General features: G+C 38.4%; 1 protein-coding gene across 2 annotated transcripts in view; it reads left to right on the top strand.

Moving 5' to 3' along the window:
• PCSK5 (proprotein convertase subtilisin/kexin type 5) overlaps positions 1-18883 on the top strand; it is a 227476-nt gene that overhangs the window by 128082 nt on the left and 80511 nt on the right. For both annotated transcript variants that reach the window (XM_036402993.1, XM_036402994.2), the window contains exons 10-11: positions 2822-2925; positions 18537-18654. In XM_036402993.1, the coding sequence (XP_036258886.1) occupies positions 2822-2925; positions 18537-18654 (222 nt within the window). The remainder of the gene's footprint in view (positions 1-2821; positions 2926-18536; positions 18655-18883) is intronic.

The raw sequence follows: 18883 nt of genomic DNA, 5'->3' as shown, positions 1-18883 counted from the left end.
TATGCCACTTAATTTCAGTTACTATATTGACGTTGATTTGGGTGTACTTTAGCTCCTGTTCCTGTGTTCAGTTACATAAACATTTGCCAAAGAATAGCCAAAGAAACTTGCAGGCTGAAAGTTTCCATATAACTTGCATTTAAAAGGTTTTAAGAAAATTCAATTCAGACATTTCTTAAACTCAAACAAGGTTAAAAACAAGTGATGTTTGATTGTGATGATTTTTAACTTCTTCATTGAGTTTTTCTGTGTCTGTGCTTTGGAGCAACAGCTAGAAGTAAAACTAGTAGATAGCTGTTGTTCTGGTGCCAGCACAATGCCTTTAATTTGTATAAGCTTTTCAGAAATCTCCGTTGGCATTTTATCAGTTGAGACTTTTAAGCTCTATCCCCTGCAGTTTCTTGGCTCTCCAAGTGTTTTCCAGCATCAGCTTTTATAGGCTAGTCTCTCAAGTTATTCTTGAGGTGCTTCTGGCTGTTCACCTTGAGAGTAGGGATCCCAGCTGCTTTTTCCTGTCAGTTCCTTGTGGGAGTAAAAGGAGGAAGGTGGAAGAGGAGCAGTTTGACTGAATTGCAGTGTCCCTGTAGTGAGTCTTTTGAAAAATGGAAGACAGGTCAAATCAATGGCCTGTGTACAATAGCTAATACTAACCATAGCTTCCTTTATTAACCTAAGACAATGTTAGCCTTCTCCATCTTCACAGTCAAGCTGATTCTAAGGGTGGCTATTAACCTAACGTTTTGTTGCTGTTTTTTCCATGTTGTTATTAAGCAGACGGTGAGCATTGTCTTTTGGACAGTCTTATTTTATTGTTCCTTTGGAGATGACACAATAAAATATGTAATTCAGATGCCTTTCTCTCAGGGGTTTTCTCCTCCCAATTTCATCATTATCAGCTTGCATATCAGGCCATTGTTCGTTAGGTTTTTGGCACTTAAGATTTTTTATCTCTGTGTGCACTGCAGATTTGACACAGGTACACTAGAACACCATTGCTGGTGGATGTATAGCTGCCTACCCCACTGTTCATCCAAAGGAATACATCATGCCCTATCACAGCTTGTCTGGATTTTATCCTAAAAACCAATATAAAGATAATGCAAAAGATTGATTTTTTCCCCTTATAATTAGAGTGGTAAAACATTGAAACACATTGCCACAGAGGTGGTCCCATGCCTGGAAACATTCAAAGTGAGTTCAGACTGGGTTCTGAGCAACCTGGTCTAGTTGAACATGTCCCTGCTGATTGCTGGGTGCTTGGGCTAAATGCCTTTAAAGGTCCCTTCCAGCCCAAACCATTGTGTGATTCTGTGGCTGCAGATTCTATGGCAAAGCCTTTCAATGCTGCCTCATGAGGAGATCAGGATGCATTGCGGAAATTGTGGATATGTGGCATGAATATAAACTGAATGTTGTGAAATAGAGCTAGAACCTGATTAAAATGATGTTGTACAGGACATGTAGAAGCATTAAGGGTACAAACCCTTAATGTGCCTTACTTTTGCCATGACTTTTTTTAATCTTTATGTCAGTAATTTTTACTAGCCCAACTGGATAAACAATTACTGTCATTCTACTCCAGAAGCCTGTGAGAAACTGCACCATAAGTAAAAGAGCTACCTATAGGCATAGTACTGTTTTTAAAAAAATGCTCAGGGAGAGAAGGCATCTGTTCTCGTTAAATACAACAGAATATTTAAATATGTTAAATATGTTAAGAATCTGGTTTAAGAACCAAGGTTTCCCTGGTTTTGAATGACTGCATAGTCCTGGGCAGTGTAGGCAGCCAGTTTTGGGTCTTATAAATTTCATTCTGGTCTCTTTTCAGCTGAGGGGAATTGTGTCAGTGTGTGCAATAGGGACAGATAATGATGCTCTGAGAATGCTACTTAGTGCCTGGTGTTCTGTGCCACAATGCTTTTTTCCTCTTCATTGTTTAATGGCTCAGTTTATCATTCCCTCTACTACACTGCATTTTTAAAGAGAATACTATTCATCTTCTTGCAGGTAATAGAAAAGCTGAAAAATTGGATGGAAAAAGAAAAGATAGCTGAATGTTGGCACCTTTAGATCGCCTTCTAAGAAAATAAATTCTCCCTGTTGTAGATATAGAGGAAACAGGAAAACTGCAGTCCCTGAAGATTTGCCCTAGTCCTAGAAGATAAATGTGTATTAATGTCACAGTGAGGATAGAAATGGCATCTTTTTCACCTTTCAGGTGGACCAGTTATTAGGAATCCCTTAAAGGAATACTTATCTGTGTAATCAGGCCCTTGCTTTGCAACTCACCAGCCATCCAACTGTTTGGAATTCTTGAAAAATACTCATAGACTCTCAGTGAATTCCAAGACTGGGATAGTAGACAAATTAATAACAACAGAGGCACCTGGAATAGCTTCAATAGGAACTGAAAGTCTAGAGGAATTTCCAGTTTGAGCAGCAGTTAGTGAGATTTAGTAGAGATTTTCAGCAAGCCAAAAGTTTGATTTCTTCTCCTTTGCACTCATTAGGATACAGTAGTTGATGGTCATAAAAATTGCCTCTGTATGAAATGTACTCATTCATCTTCCCTTAAGTTTCATATAACAGAATATTATCATATATATTTACAGTCTGCTTATGGCAAACCTCCCAGTTGTATAAATAATATCATACAGTTTTTCTGTAAAATTGGAACATGTATTTTGAATGGAGCAAAGGAAAGTAGAGATGATAAATGAAAGTTGTTTTGCTTTGGATACTTTTTGGCTTACATGACCTTGTATCCCTACATCCTGGTAAAATATCTGATCTGTGACTTTGTTTTATCCCTATTTCATAGTCCATTTCTGACCTGGAGAGACGTACAGCACATTATTGTCAGGACTTCACGTGCAGGACATCTGAATGCTAATGACTGGAAAACCAATGCAGCTGGTTATAAGGGTGAGAGCTTTCTTTCTTCTTTGCTATCACAAGAATCTAATATTTGATAATTTTGTTTGACACTATGCTGTGCATAGTTTGGAGACCTTTCAGCCTTGATCTGAAGCGGCCTATCTTCTCTCATACAAGGAAAACCTTTTAGAATGACTAATGCACAAAACTGTTGGGTACGAAATGCATTGGCCTGATCTTCTTAGTTCCTTTCAGTTCCATACCGTATACACTGCTGCCAGAAAACTAAGCAAATTTTTGGTGTTTAATTTTTCTTTTTATATCTAGTATTCTGATAAAGTAGTATAGAGTTGAAAATGTAGCAGTTCTGGGTTCCAGCCATGTTCTCACTCAGAATTATTGTCAGTTTCAATTTAGAATTATGAAACAGTATTTTCAAATTTTATTTTTATATGATAAATCCTACATTATTTATATGTGAGAATTCTGTTGGATTTTGGATAAAATTGAATTTTGAGCTGTCATGACTATTCCTGAGACATGTAATCATTTTTCAGTGACCTGTCGGGTAGATTTCTAAAATTTTGTACTGTCTCTAAAATTTGATAAAAACCTCATCCTAAAACATTTTTTCACTTTTGTAATGCAAGCAGAAGTAAACACTTGTGCCCTTAAATAGGATATATACTTTCAGGATGGGTTAAAATGGAACGTTGAATCTGTACATTTTATTTCAGCACAGTTTCTCTTCTGATTCCCATTCATTACATCCTTTCTGCTTTCACTTTGTATTGCATCCTAAACAAAACCCTGGAATGGCTTATTTCTCGTTCTCTTTTCATAAGAATTCCACCCAGTACTGACATACCTCTTCTAAGATGAGAGTAGATCTGTTTGTGCTTGGATCTCCTGAGAGAAAAATGTAATATACAAGAGTTATCAAATCTTTGCCCTGGTTTCACTTTAAAACTGAAGCCGATATTTAATCTATTTTGGATCAAGGCACTGCTACTGTAGAGCATCTTTAATATATAATTCTGACCTATGCCATTGTTGCAATGGCATAGAAACCAAACAAAAAAAAAAACCCTTTTTATTTTTTGATCCAAACCAGTCTCTAACTACAGAGAATGTGTTTAGAAATAGATATTTGATCAGGCCTCCTAATCATGTGAAGGTTCTGATGTTTAAGGGCCTGGTTTTATCCCATTTACAATTGTATGCCACACAATAAACATAAATAGATACTTCCTTAATTGCAATAACATTACAGTACTTTTAATTGCAAAACATCTCCCAGGATTTAGAAGTTTTATCAGGAGATGGTGACGCTATCATCAGTTTATTGAAGCTATATGAGGGTCAAAGACTACTTTTCAAGTAACATAAAACACAGCTAATTTTTTTCATACCTTACTTCCAAAATTCTATATTTTTAATGTTTTTCCACTTGTTGCCCAAGAGAGGCAAACACCCTGTGAGTCATTTCACAGCAGCTGTCACTCATTATCAAAAGACAGGTCACACTAAGGTCACACCAGCAGCAGCACTGGCAGCAGGACTTGCACTGTTGAATCACTGTTGAACCACTGCTTGTTCTGAATCCTTGGAACCATTTTTCTATGCACTCTAATACATATATAGTAAGGAAAAGGGATGAAAAAAGGTTTTGTCTCCACTCGTGGAAAGTCACAAACATAGATAAGCTCGACTTGGTAACTTGGATTCAGGAAAAACAACTTGAACTGGCTGAACTCTGCTGTAGACTCTATGGTGAAATTGAAAAAGAGGAAGATGAGCTAAATGCTTGACCTCTGCACAGCTCAGGAATCAACTTTAACCCAAATAAAAGCATTAGTTTTAGCTAAATTATTTTGGCAACTTAGATTGAAGACATGGTTCCAATAAAAATACATCTCTTTTTAAACTCCTGTTGGTTTTGGAAGAAGGAGAAGCAAAAGATTTAGTTTAAATCACAACATCCGAACCTGAATTCAAAAGGGGATTTGCACACCACTGCTGGCAAGACTGAAAGAGTTTTTTTAATTGCACGTGGCAATATTTAGTATAATATTACACTATTATCCTTCACTATCGCCAAGAGTAACAATTAAAGTATGGTTTTTCATAGATGAACTACTCTGATCAGACTGAGTTCCTTAAGGAATTGTATCATAATCTTGTTGATAACAAGATCCATGGTTCTTCCACAGCATGTTCTTAAGAGGGGGTGAAAGTTTTTTTTTAATTATTTATCTACAGCAGACAGTCACAAGAAACAATCTACCTTTCTTCAGTGCATACTGGTGGAGAAAGAGGAAAACAAGAATAAAGAGAAAAACAGGTCTGCCACTTTAAAAATAAGAACTGAAAGGGTGGTAAACAGCAAAAACCTGAAAAAACCTTTCACTCAACAAAGGGTCAGCAAGAGCTGGTAGTTGAAAGTGGGTCAGCATGCCATTTCAGAGGGCTGTTTTGCTGGTCTGCATGGCAACCCTCTCCTTGCCATAGTCCCTGGCAGTGTTTTGCCATTGCAGAACACACAGAAAGAGCTCACAGATGTCATTACTGGTTTCAAGAGCTCCTTTTTTTACGCCTTACATTTATACAAAGAAGGATTAATTCATGAAAAACACTTAGGACAGCTAGTGATTTGCTAAAGCAGTGCTTGTTATTTGTTTAATTTTCTGGCAAGTAAACAGTGCTCATTAAATTCATGTCAATAGAATTAACTCAAGAATGAGCAAGAATTTTTTCTTGGTAGGGGTTTTTTTATTGTTTTCTTGTCAGACAGCATGCATCTTTTCTCAGGAACTTGTTATTTTGTAGTCTAAAAAGAAAGACTTGAATACTCAGGCTATTCTCTGTTTAGTCAATTGTACATATAATTTGTCAATAGAGGGATTTTTAATAATTAAAGCAGTTAATTAGCTGATTTTATGAAAAAATACATGAGAGCATCTGTTTTTGTGAAGATATCAAAACTGTTGATCTGTTTCTGCTATGGCAGATTGGATGCAAATCCTTGTTCTGTCAGCTGTTTAGTCAACAACAGAGCATGCAAGTGCATTCATAAAAAGGAAACTGCATTAATGCTGATTTGTCTCTGAGTTGAAAGAGAATGATACACTGCAGTTTTAAGAACAATGATCAAATCATATAAACAGTTCTTTGTCTGCAAGTGAAGGTCCACATACTGTGAAATTCTATCTGGAGAAATAGACCATTCATAGGGAGTACTACTGATTTGCAGAGAAATTTTTGGAGAATGTACTTCACTCTTCCTGGCTTTGAAGCACAGAAAATAACACTTCAGTATGCTGAAATAAAATTCTACTGAAAAATAAGATAAAATGAAATTAAATTCTACCCAGTTTTTTCAGTTTTGGGGCATTCCTACTCCCTAGAGGAGATACTTTTACTAGAGAAACCAAATTGCCTCAATTTCCAGGGAGTAAAAACAGAGTTATGTCACATCCCGTTAGGTTAGCTAAAGTATCTGCTGTTTCCATTGAAGAGTGACCACTGAAAAGGATTAGTCAATTAATGGTTTTGAGCCTTTTAATATAATTGCTTAATATTTCATAAAACTGGTGATTATATTAGTTGTGAGCAGAGCATGAGCAGAGCATTAATCTGGGAGTGAGAATGAGATAAGTATATATAGACTTCTATTTAGGGGACCTAGACTGGACAGATTCATCTTGTGGCAACCAGTAGGCCAGGCAGGAATTCAGAAATGAGGAAGATATCTTTACAACATGCGCATTTCCGAGAAGACAAATAAACTATTCATAAACACTGTACTGCATGTTTTCAATAACTTTAAAATGTAAATAAATTTTAAATTATATTTTTAAAACATTGTCAGAAGCTGGCATAAGACTTTTGGAAAACAGCAAGCTCATAACTCATAAATGGTTATGTCAAACAATCAAAGCTGTTCATCTATAAAAAGATTTCTACTCTTACAGATACTTCCTGGTATTTTCACATGGTACTGGCAGCCAATATCAACTCCTATCCACCCCTAATGCTCATACACACAGTGGGTGGAGCAAGTGAAACCGAAGCTTTGAGTTTAGCTATTGTAATATGCCAGCTTTCATTAATTGTCAATAAGACACCAAACACATGAAGTTGCATTGGTCTGTGTAGGAGAGAGGAATACCTGCTACCTGTGCTAGCTAGACTAGTGGATTTTTGTCCTTGAAATATTAAAGGTTGACCAGCCTGGCTGATACTCAAGAGAAGCACAAGGATGTCATGAGTTTATGCAGTGAGAAAACTGGAAGGGCCAAAGCCCAACTAGACTACAATTTGGCTCCTGCAGTAAAAGGCAATTAGAAAATGTTTCTAAAAATACATTGTATTGTACAAATACATTGTATTTCTATGAATACAATGTATAAATACATTGTTCCTACAAACAAAGGGAGAGTTAAGGGTAGTCTCCATCCTTTATTGGTTGTAAGGGGAAAGGCAATAACAAAGGATGAGGAAACGAATGAAGTAGTAAATACCTTTTTACCTTTTAATACCTCTCCTATAATAAGACCCATTGTTCTCTGGGTACCCAAACTGGAAGATGGGAATGGGAAAAAGAATTAAACCCCCATAATCCAAATGGAAATGGTCAGTGACATGCCACACCACTTGGATACATACAATCATATGTGGTCAGTTCTGTATGGGATCCACACAAAGGCACTGAGGGAGCTGCTGCAAGAGCTCACCACTCTCAGTCATTTACCAGCCATCCTGGTTAACCAGAGAGGTCCCAGTTGAAGGGTCTAGAAAAAGGATCTGGGCTCTACAGACCTGTCAGTCTGACCTCTGTGCCAGGGAAGGTCATGGGCCAGATTATCTCAAGTGCCATCATGTGACACGTACCGAGCAACCTTTGACACTGTTTCCCGCAGTATTCTTCTGGAGAAACTGGTTGCTCATGGTTCAGATGGATGTACAGTTCACTGGATGAAAAAATGACTGAGAGCCCAGAGAGTGGTGGGGATTGAGTTAAATTCAGCTGCAACTACTGGTATTCCCCAGGACTGAGTACTGGGGCCAGTTCTGTTTAATGTCTTTATCAATAACCTGGACAAGGAAATCAAGTGCACCCTCATTCAGTTTGCAGATGGTACCAAGTTGGATGGAAATGCTGATCAGCTGGAGAGGAAGGAAGGCTCTGCAGAGGAATCTGGTCAGGCTGGATTAATGGGCCAGTTTGTGAAATGCAACAAGGTGGCATTCTGGGTTCTGCACTTGGATCACAATAACCATGTGCAGCACTTCAGGCCAGGAGAACAGTGTCTGGGAAGCTGCCTGACATAAAAGAACCTGGGGTGCTGATCAACATTAGCAGAGTTGGAACATGAACCAGTAGTTGCGCAGGTGGCCAGGAAGGCCAGTGACATCCTGGTTTGGATCAGGAATAGTGTGGCCAGCAGGACCGGAGCATTCACTATTCTCCTGTACTTGGCAGTGGTGAGGCTGCACGTCAAGTCCTGTGTTAAGCTTTGGAGCCCTCACAACAAGACATTGAGGGCAGGAGCATGTCCAGAAAAAGGCAACAGAGCTATTGAGTCTGATGAGAAGCTGTTGAGGGAGCTCTTGTTTTTTCTCACATGTAAGGAGCCAAGAACAAGAAGAATTGTGACAGGGGGGTTTAGATTGGATATTAGGGAAAATTTCTTCTATGAAAGGGTTGTCAAGCATTGGAACAGACTTCCCAGGCAAGTGGTGGAATCACCATCCCAGGAAGTGTTTAAAAGATGTATAGATCTGGCAACTGGGGACATCGTTTAGCAGTTGACTTGGCAGTGTAAGGTTAGTGGTTGGACTTGATCATAAGGATTTTTTCTAGCCCAAATGATTCTGTGATTCTAAGTAGGCTGACAGCAAACATATTCTTGAAAAAGGCAATCTAACTCTATATACCTGATTGTCCTTAACAGATTGGTGGATGTAAAGTCTGAGAGAGATATTGTCCTCACATAGGTAAGCATTAGCCTTCTGTTAGCTGAACTGATTAGATTAATCTGAACTTTTTGCATCCTAGCTCCTGACTGAAAGTTGTTTGAAGTCAGGGCAGTATTTAGTTTAGCACCGGGAAAGGATAGACGTAAACAAGCTACAATTACTAGCTTGTCTAACAGTGGCTGAAAATGTCTCCCCCAGCACTGATAGAACATATATGGTTGGAAAGATCCATGTCCTCAAGAATCTCATCCACATTTAAATACCACATGAGTCACAGATCAATATCATAACCTTTTATAAGTGCTTCATACGAAATCCTTGCTGCAGCTAGAGAAAATATGTGCGGTTGGATTTGGAAATTAAGATAGCTGAGGAAAGGTGGAGTAAAAACATGTATGTTTTAGCAGCAAGTCTAAAATTACTGTCTTTTCACTGGATGGTCACTGTGATCTTTCCAGGTGATTCTTGTTTACTTATTGCATACAGCAGTTCAATTTCTGGCTATAAATAAAATTTTCTTTAACTTAGTATTAAAATTGCATTAGGATTTTTCCAGGTATGTTAAACCCAAGCAAATTGCCAGGTAACTGAGTTCTGCTAGCCTTGAGTAAGAACTGAAATACCTCTTTGGGATTTGGGGAAGGGAGCTGGAAAATATCTTGAATTATGCAGCCTAGATTGTAGTTATTAATTTTTTTTTTCTTCCTGACAAAACTGAGGTTACCGACAATGTTGTTTCCAGTTGAAAGACATATAAGGTCAGAAATTTCTCAGTATAGTTCCAGAAATGAGGATGTACAAAGTAGGAGAGGGAATCTTTCAGAGAAGCCAGGCAGGCATTATTACTTTTCCCAGCCTCAAATTCTTCATTATCAATGCTTTTCATTTACTTTTTGGATCTGCAACACTCTGTTTTCTGTTCCCTCTGAAAAGTAAGGAATGAAGCTGTAAAAATGTAAAAACAGAGTTCAAGCAGAAGCTTCAAGCCTGTGTTGGGATACATAACAGAAAATGGATGGACATCCATCATGATTTTGTCTTAAAATTGATTGCTTTCCTGGGGTCACATATTGTAAGTCAAACTTACACATGTTCTAAAATGCACATTAAATGGCTCTAAAGCAGGAGTAACAGCAGGCAAAAGGCAAAATTAGGCTTTAATGTTCTACTATAATTGCACTCAGAATTGTAACCAAAGCATGATGAGCCTAGCAGACAAAGAATTTAAATTAGTGCCTCAGCTCAACAACTGAGATAACTTCCTGTCTGTCTTAGGTATAAAGGTATACACAATTTCTCTGCAGGTCTCTAGTATTCCAAACATTGCCAAGTCGACTGACAGCTCTAACAGGATGCTCACCATGAGAGTGATAACCTTTGACATTGTTTCCTTTTAACAAGCCCAACTCAGACATTTATGAAAACCCTGTAAAGAACTGGGGCACAGGGAGGAAGTGGAGGTTTGAAAGTCTTCCCCTGTGGACTCATAACCATAAGAGTCTGCCACTTACTGTGAAATGTAAATTTCTATTTTGCAGTATTAAGAAAGAAAAACCAGGATCAATAAATTTCAAAAACTACTGATAAACTGATACAATTCTCCAAAGCAAAAAATTTTAACTGCAGACATTGAACACTGATTTTTAAAAGAATGTTGTAACTTGGAAGTTACATGACCTCTTTATGTACTAATTCTCAATGTGATATGCTTGTAAGAATGTTCTAAGCAAATATCTGTCCTGCTTGTATCCATCCATAGCAATGGTGAATATCTTTTGAGTGGGGTAGGTCTGTCTTTTTAAAAAAACAACAAACACTTGCCTTTATGAACACCAAAGCTCTTCTTCACTGCTGTTGCATTGCTATAGTGCCTTTCAGTAGTTACAAAACTGGCAGTAGTTTTATCAGAGTGTGTCCACTTTAATGGAACTAGGATTCAGGCCAGTTAGGAAACAGATCACACTATCTACAATGTAGTATTTTAATGTATGCTGTCAGGATGTAGAATTTCATGTAATAATAGGGAAAGATAAGGTTCTACATAGGACAACTCAGCTCAGTTAGATGCCTGAAGTTATTTATAACAGTATACTTTTTTCCCTCCTGAAAAATCAGCTTTTGAGGATTTGCTTTTAAGTCAGGGGATGAAGAACCTCACCCACCACTCTGACATTACTGGCCAGCTATTGCCGTAGCTGGCTTACTGTTTAACTTCCTTTTACTTCAGGTTACTGATCAGCATCCACTACATAGCTCCACAGGGATACTGTGAAGTTGGCTTAGTTAATTAATAATTTATCTAGTTATTCTATTCAGCATCATTATCATTAAACAATTTGCAATGAACTTTTTCTGTGATTTATTGCATGTTTGTATATCCTTTTTCTGATGAAATCTGAGGGAGCAGAATGCTCAGTCAGGAATTAGTGTAAATATCCTGCTGGAGTTCCAGTACTTCAGGACACACAGAGCCTCAGTGTGGAATGGAACAAGAGGGGTGCCATGTGTCTGATAATCTGACAGGACAGAAATGCTCTCTTTGTGTCTCCTGCTAACAATCTGTCAGGATTTCCAGTTACAGTGCCTTTCACTCACCTGTCATTATCTGTTCTGAGATGAAGACTAGCACAGACACTCTCACCAAAAGATGATTTTATTGTTTGATAGAATGACATTGTATTTGTCCACCTCTGAGATATCAAGGAATCCTAAATATATCTCTTAGGGTGAATTTGCTCCTAATAGAGGAGATGGGTACATTTTTTTGCAAGGTGTTGCACAATGTAGTCACAAAATACATTTTTACTTTAAAAAAAGTTGCAAACTGCTATGTTTTCCAGTGCTAAAAATCCTCATGCTAAAAATAAAAATTTAAAAAAAAAACAATTCTGTTTAAAAAGAATACCACTAGTTAAAAAACTATAGCTTCTATTACTGCAGATGCTCCTTAGCCAACTTTATTTCAACAAACATTTTTTTCTCCCTTCTAAACCCATATAACCTTCAGATTTATTCCATTCACATAAGCTGTCTTATTTCAAGTGAATTAATGTCTTCGGTAAAGGCTTTATGACTTACAGCCAAATGCTGCTGCAGAGAAGTCTTAGAATCCTGCTGCAGAATTTTCATAGCAATCACCAGTCAGCAGTAGTCAGGTTTTCTGTTTCCATCACAACTCTGCTGCTTCAAAGGCAGAGAAGTAAGCCAGTCTCCCTGGTCACTCTGCCGAGGTTTTCAGCAAAGCTCACTGGTGTTTTCTCTGACTCTGGGTAAGATAATGCCCATATGCAGGGCACAGTCTATGTGTGAACACCATCTGTTCTGAAGACTTCATTAACTTGGTTTACTCATTCCTAAACAAGCTTTGAGGAGTAAATCAGGAACTGTTGGCATGGCTGTGCTTGGTACTCATGGATACTCACTGCTGACCACAGACCAGGTGAATCCCAAGACTAAGGGCCTCTGCCTGGGAGCTGCTTATGCTCATGAGAGGTGGGAACTATTTGGGTGGCATGTGCTGTCACTACCAGTAGAGCCTGACTCTGGGAGCCCAAAAGGGTACTTTGCTTCTAGTGCCTTATGTCAACCAATGTCTCTTTAATAACCACTTGAGTTTCAAATTCCTGAAATAGATAAAATAAGTAAGGATGTGAAGGAAAATAGAATCTTGGATTTAATTTCTCAGTGTTTTAAGATGGTATGTTCTAAGGCTATTTTTTAATGACCAGAAAGCCTCATAGCAGTGTCAGAGTTGCACACAAGCTACTCAAAAAGGTAGACTGGTTACTGGAGGTTTAGTTTCTACTAGCTATCCTGCTAGCTTTTCTGGGCAGTCTGTATTTTATTTTATCAATTAATAGGAGCTTTTTGGTAAAAAGAAAGATGTAAAATCCAGCAGTCTCTTCTTTTTTTGTCAAATCTATTATCAGGTAAAGCCATGGTTAGTATATTACTGGAGAAATTATTTATACTAATGCACAAATCAGAAACAGACATAGACATAACTGGAATCTCAATAAAAACACTTTTTGAAGTATTCTGTTAACACTTTTCTGACTATATTCAAAACATTCAAAGCCCTTGGGCACCTCTCCTAGGAAAAAGACAAGGAGGGATGGGGTTGTTCAGCCTGAAGAGAAGGCTCCATTGAGACCTTGTAGTGGCCTTTCAATATATAAAAGGTTTCTAGAAGAAAGATAGAAAGAAATTTTTTATGATGGTCTTTTGTAACAAGACATGGGGTAATAGTTCTAGTTTGAACAAGGGTAGATTTAGACTGGACATAATGAAGGACATTTTTATACATGGTGCTTGGTAACAGTCAACATGGCTTTACAAGGGGGAAATCATGCCTGACAAATTTGCTGACCTTCTGTGATAGGCCTACAGGATGGATGGATAGGGGCAGAGCAGAGCAACTGACATCATCTACCTGGACTTGTGCAAAGTGTTTGACATTGTACCACTGAACATCCTTGTATTCAAAGTGAAGAGACATGGATTTGATGGATAAGCCACTTGGGTGAAAAACTAGCTAAAAACGGCCACACACACAGAATTGTGTCCATTGTCCACATGGAAACCAGTGACAAGCAGTGTCCCTCCACAGTCAGCACTGTGGCAGATACTGTTCAACATCTTTGTTGGTGACATGGACAGTGCAATCAAGTGCACCCTCATCATATTTGCTGACAACATGAAGCAGTGTGGTACAGTCAACACACTGGAAAGAAGGGATGCCATCCAGAGGGACCTTGAAGGGCTTGAGAGGTGGGTTTGTGTGAACCTCATGGAGTTCAACAAAGCAGAGTGCAAGGTCTTTACACCTGAATTGTGGCAATGCAAGACACCCACAGGTTGGGCAGAGAAGTGATTGAGAGCAGCCCTGTGGAGGATTTGAGAGCAACTGTTGATGAAAAACTCAACACAGGCCAGCAGTGTGGACTTGCAGCCCAGAAAGCCAATCCAATCTTTGGCTGCATTTAAAGGAGTGTGGCCAGCAGGTCGGAGGAGGTCATTCTGCCCTCTATTCTGCTCTGGTGAGATCCTGCCTGGAGTGCTGTATACAGTCCACAACATAAGAAGGACATGGAACTTGTTGGAGCAAGTCCAGAGGAGGGCTGATAAATTCATACAAGGACTGGAGCATCTTCTCTGTGAAGATAGGGTGAGAAAGTTGAGTCTGTTCAGCCTGGAGAAAGGAAGGTTGTGTAGAATCTCAGAACAACCTTGCAGCATCTGAAGGAGGCCTTCAGGGAAGCTGGAGAGGGACTCTTCATCAGGATCTGTAGTGATAGGATAAGGTATAATGGGAGAATATTGAAAGAAGGGAAATTTAGATTAGATATTAGGAAAAAATTCTTTACTGTGAGCATGGTGAGACACTGGAACAGGTTGCCCAGGGAGGCTGTGGATGCCCAGCCCTGTCAGTGTTCAAAACCAGGTTGGATAAGGCCTTGAGCAACTTGAGGGGTAAATTTCCTTGCCCATAGCAGAGGGTGTTGGGAGCAGTTGATCTTTAAGGTCCTTTCCAACCCCTTATTATTCTGTGATTCTGTGATTCTATAATTTGAATGGTGAGGCATTGTTAACAGGTTGCCCAGAGACACTGTGGGTGCCTTATCCCTGTAAATGCCTCAAGGCCAGATTGGACAGGGCTTTCAGCAGGCTGGTGTAGTGGAAGGTGTCCCTGCTCATAGTGGAGAGGTCAGACTAGATGAGCTTTAAATGTCTCTTGCAACCCAAATCATTCTGTGCTTCTATGATCCTATGCTGTAGAGGCCCTTCAGATTCTCATTGTGCATCTTTGTAGCTGCCACTTTTTAAACAAATCTATCGGGCAACTGTATGTTTTTCACAACCTTCTCTAGGGTGGTGATAGGTGTAAGAACTCAGTCTTCCCACATCCATACTGAGTCTATAAAAATGCCTGGATTTCAGGGACTCCTTTGAGGAGGAAATACTTCATTTTCTGTTTCATTTGGTTTTAGGTGCAGAAATTGAGGGATTGTTCTCTGTAAAATACAGAAATACAAATAATTTGCTTAATTTGAAAACCATGAGTAAGTTGGTTTTAAAAGCAAGAATGAAAAAGCATCTTCTTGCACACTTGTGTTACTGCTTGTAAAGCAGTTATGTGTTTATGAAATCACACTCAGTTGTCACAGGTTACTGGTGCCAAGTTGACATGAAATAGGAATACGGCTGAAACAAGATGAATTATTATTCAAGATCATTGTTGTCTTAGAGAGGACATGACAAAACAAAACCGTTTAAGCTGTGTCATCATGACATTTCTCCCCTTTTTGTCTAATTCTTGTTATGCAGTTGTTTATCCTTGTTGAAATATTTCAATATTCTAAGCAAATGACAGAAAAGCAATATGAAATTGTTAAAGCATTATAGAATTAGTTCATTCTATTTGCAATTAAAATGTCAAATGTAAAAGATTGGTGTAGATCACTTGAAAGTATTTATGGGCTGAGAGTAACTCAAGAGGCTCACATATTCTAGATCTGCTAAGCAATATTTAAGAAACCACAGTATTAATGGACATTTTAGTCTCCTATTCTGTCAATCTCATTTTGGATCAAGATCCTATTGTGGCATAAATACACAGATCATTACAGTTGACATATAAAACAGATTAATCTAGTTGAGGAAGGTGCATATTCCTCATTTGTCACACTGAAATTATTACTATTTCTCTCCTGATTTAGCATTTGGTATGTGTATACAAAATGTTTACATTTCAAATGCTGCTTTCACAGTACATAGGACATGATATATGAAATGCCAAAAATATAGTAGGGAGAAAATTTTATGCAAGCCTTTTGTCACATGAGTAAAATAGCAAGGAAGGCTTAGTGTTTAAGTTACTGATGAGACATCTTGATGACAGGCAATGAAACTGCAACCTAACGAATCAAGTTTAACTACACTGGAAATGTTGTGTTTTTAGTGTCTGGGCCAAATTTTTCTGAAGTCTGCATGATTCTCTGTTATGATTTATGAACACCAGCTATTCATATTTCTCATAGTCAAGTCAAATGGGATATGCATCCTAACTTTAGATTTGAGGGTTGCTTTGTATGTAAATGAGAAAGTTACTGAATTTTCAACAGCAATTTCAGACAAAAACAAGGAGATTATGAAAAAGCTGGGGAAGTCTCTCCAGCAGCTCAGAAGGCCTTGTTTTCGCAGTGTACTAATGAAGGAACTGCACTAGGGGTAAATAAATGGACTTTACCCATGACAAATGTTGTTTCATCTTTAAGATGAAAACATCTTTAAGAAAGATTAAAGAGATCAGCTAAAACTTAGTATTTACTTCGTGTTGTGGGAGGGAAGTTTTTCTCTGAAACATGCCCTGCACCTGTTAGGCTCTGTGTGGGCCTGTGATTTTGCAAAAATAAAAATTATCAATTAGTACTGCTGCTTGACTGGAGAAAGAATTCAAGATAGCTCTACTGATGGACACCTTGGTCACACAAGGAGATCACATTTTCAACCCTTCAGCTTAATAAAAGCAACAGTCTACTCCTCAGCTACCAGCTTACATTGTATCATATTATATTCATATTATATTCATATTTCATTTGTGAAGGACAAGTACCTTAGTACAAAACAGTCCAATACCCCCTCTGACATGTGTAATGATTCCTAGCAAAAGCTGAGCCCAGTAGCAATGCACAGCAGTGATAATGCAGAGCACATAAATAGGTAGGTGCAAGGTCTGGAGGCATTTTACACTTTGCTCTCTGCAGTCATCATAACCTTTCAGGCAGTGCCTTTGATTAATCTGGGTTAACAATGTCAATTCAGAATCTTTTGTATACAAATCAGAGGCAGTTCCAGGCATTTCTTAGAAGACATAATTCCATGTAGACCACCAGGCTATTGTTAACTTTTGGGACAGGCATCTTAGCATATAACTCATGGGAATACAAGGATGTACACATATGAAGAAGCACAATTTGAAGATAGCAGAGAAAAAAATCTCTTTTCTTCTCTAAGACACAACTACTTTGTTTAACTATGTGATTTTGTCCTAAATTGCTGTAATTTGGTCTTTGAAAATTATGGACCTCTGCTCGTACCTTCAGCTGCTAACCAACCCATTGGATCAAGGGCTTTGAATTGGAATTGTTTTGGACAGCCAAATGTCAGTCTACATGGGAGGATTTAAAAGTAACCCTCTCTGTCAGGAAATTTTTAGTTCAATGGGAAGGCCTTTCAAGGAAGAAAAGTATTTCTTTTTCAACTGAAAAAATCACATCAGCTGCAGAACTTATCACTACACTGCTGCTCTCATGCAAGACATTTTAAACACTGAGTCATGGACAAATACCACAACCACAAAACCTTGAGTGGTAAGTTTTTCTCCTAGATGAAAATTCCTCCTAAAGTCTGTCTTCCAAGTATTTGTTAGGGTGGGGAGGATAGAAAGTTCACTCCATAGATTTTATTGACATTTTTAATGTGCATACTAGGGAAAAATATTATACGGGTAAATAGCTTAAAAGTCACATAAGTTTCCATCTGAAGGTCACTGACTGGTGGTGGCCATGCTACATGCTTTTCTGCCCTTATTTCTTGTCAAGAAAAGGTGAGGTGCATTGAAGAATCCTTTTCAGCTGGCAGTTTTGGACAGTACTAGATATTTGGAAGATGTAATCCTTAAGCTTTGGACTGTATTTGTTTGAGAAGGCTGGGGTTTTTTTTAGATAGAGTCCTTTGAATTTTGGTTTGGCAATATAGAGATTGCTTTCACAAACCCTCTGCAACATGCATTTGGAAGGATTTATACCATGCTTTGTTGCATTGCTGGTTAAATTTGCACTTACAATTTTCTGTGGGTTTCTGTGGTAGCAAGAAAAACTGATTTACTAATATTTGCAATCTAAACTCCTCCTGTGGAAGCTTTTTTGTTTCACCTTCTGCTGTCAGAATTTTATCAAGACCACCAATTTGTCACAATGGAACATCGTGGCTAGAAGCTCTTCTAATTCACCAAAACCCTTTTGCAAGTCTCTGTTTCAATTGGAATAGCAATCAAAAACACACAGCTGATTCAGTAAATGCTTTTCACCCTCATCAAGCAGACAGCTTTAGGGAGAGGGAGGATCTACCTAGTTGGTTGGCCAATGACAAGCATACCATATACAGGAAGAGAAGAGCATCCACTAGTGCTACTTACTACACTCAGGGAAGTTGAGAGGATACAGCAGTTACAAAGTGGTCTGTTCATTCTCAAATTTGTCTCAGTTAGCTTCCCTGAATACACATGCATGTGTTTGGCATTTGAGTAATAGAAGTAACCTTCCTCTCATTCATTATGCTCATATATCCCCTTGTCATACAAAAGGGCTGAGCTAAATTGAGGCACATGGACAAAGGGCAGCCAGAGGCAATTTTAGTCACTGGCATTCTGTAGTTCTCATAGTAGGTAGTGTAGGTAGTGCCTCATGCCACTTAATAAAATCAGTGGCAGATTTGTTGAACAAATTAGATATTGTCTTTATTGTTCTTGGCAATGAGATTTTGGAGCTTTGAGTGAAAGTAAGGAAGAAGAGAAAAGAAGTAACTCCTGTTAGGATGTGACATTCTGGAGTTAGTCGATGATGAAATCCAAGGGTTTATGCTATAACTGTATTCATTCTGTTTGTACCTTGCAGTGAGCCACCTTTATGGATTTGGACTAATGGATGCTGAAGCAATGGTGACAGAAGCAGAAAAGTGGACAACAGTGCCTCCACAGCATGTGTGTGTGGAGAACACAGATCGGCAAATCAAGTAATACCCGCTACCAAAACTTTTGCTGGCATAAATTTATGGAAAAAAATTGGCTATAATTTACCCCTCGCTTGCATTGTGTATATTGTATCATTTTTAAAGCCATACTAGAGAGTCTGTCACATTTACAGATGTAGTGCATGGGAAAAGGCCCTAGTTTAAAGAACATCGCAGAAGGTGAAGGTGTAAAACAGTCCAGACTGGGTAATGATGGATTTTTATGTAGATG

Source organism: Molothrus ater, chromosome Z, assembly GCF_012460135.2.
Source record: "Molothrus ater isolate BHLD 08-10-18 breed brown headed cowbird chromosome Z, BPBGC_Mater_1.1, whole genome shotgun sequence".
NCBI classification, from domain to species: Eukaryota; Metazoa; Chordata; class Aves; order Passeriformes; family Icteridae; genus Molothrus; species Molothrus ater.
Note: the sequence above shows the minus strand (reverse complement) of the source record. Positions and strands in the feature narration are given on the sequence as shown.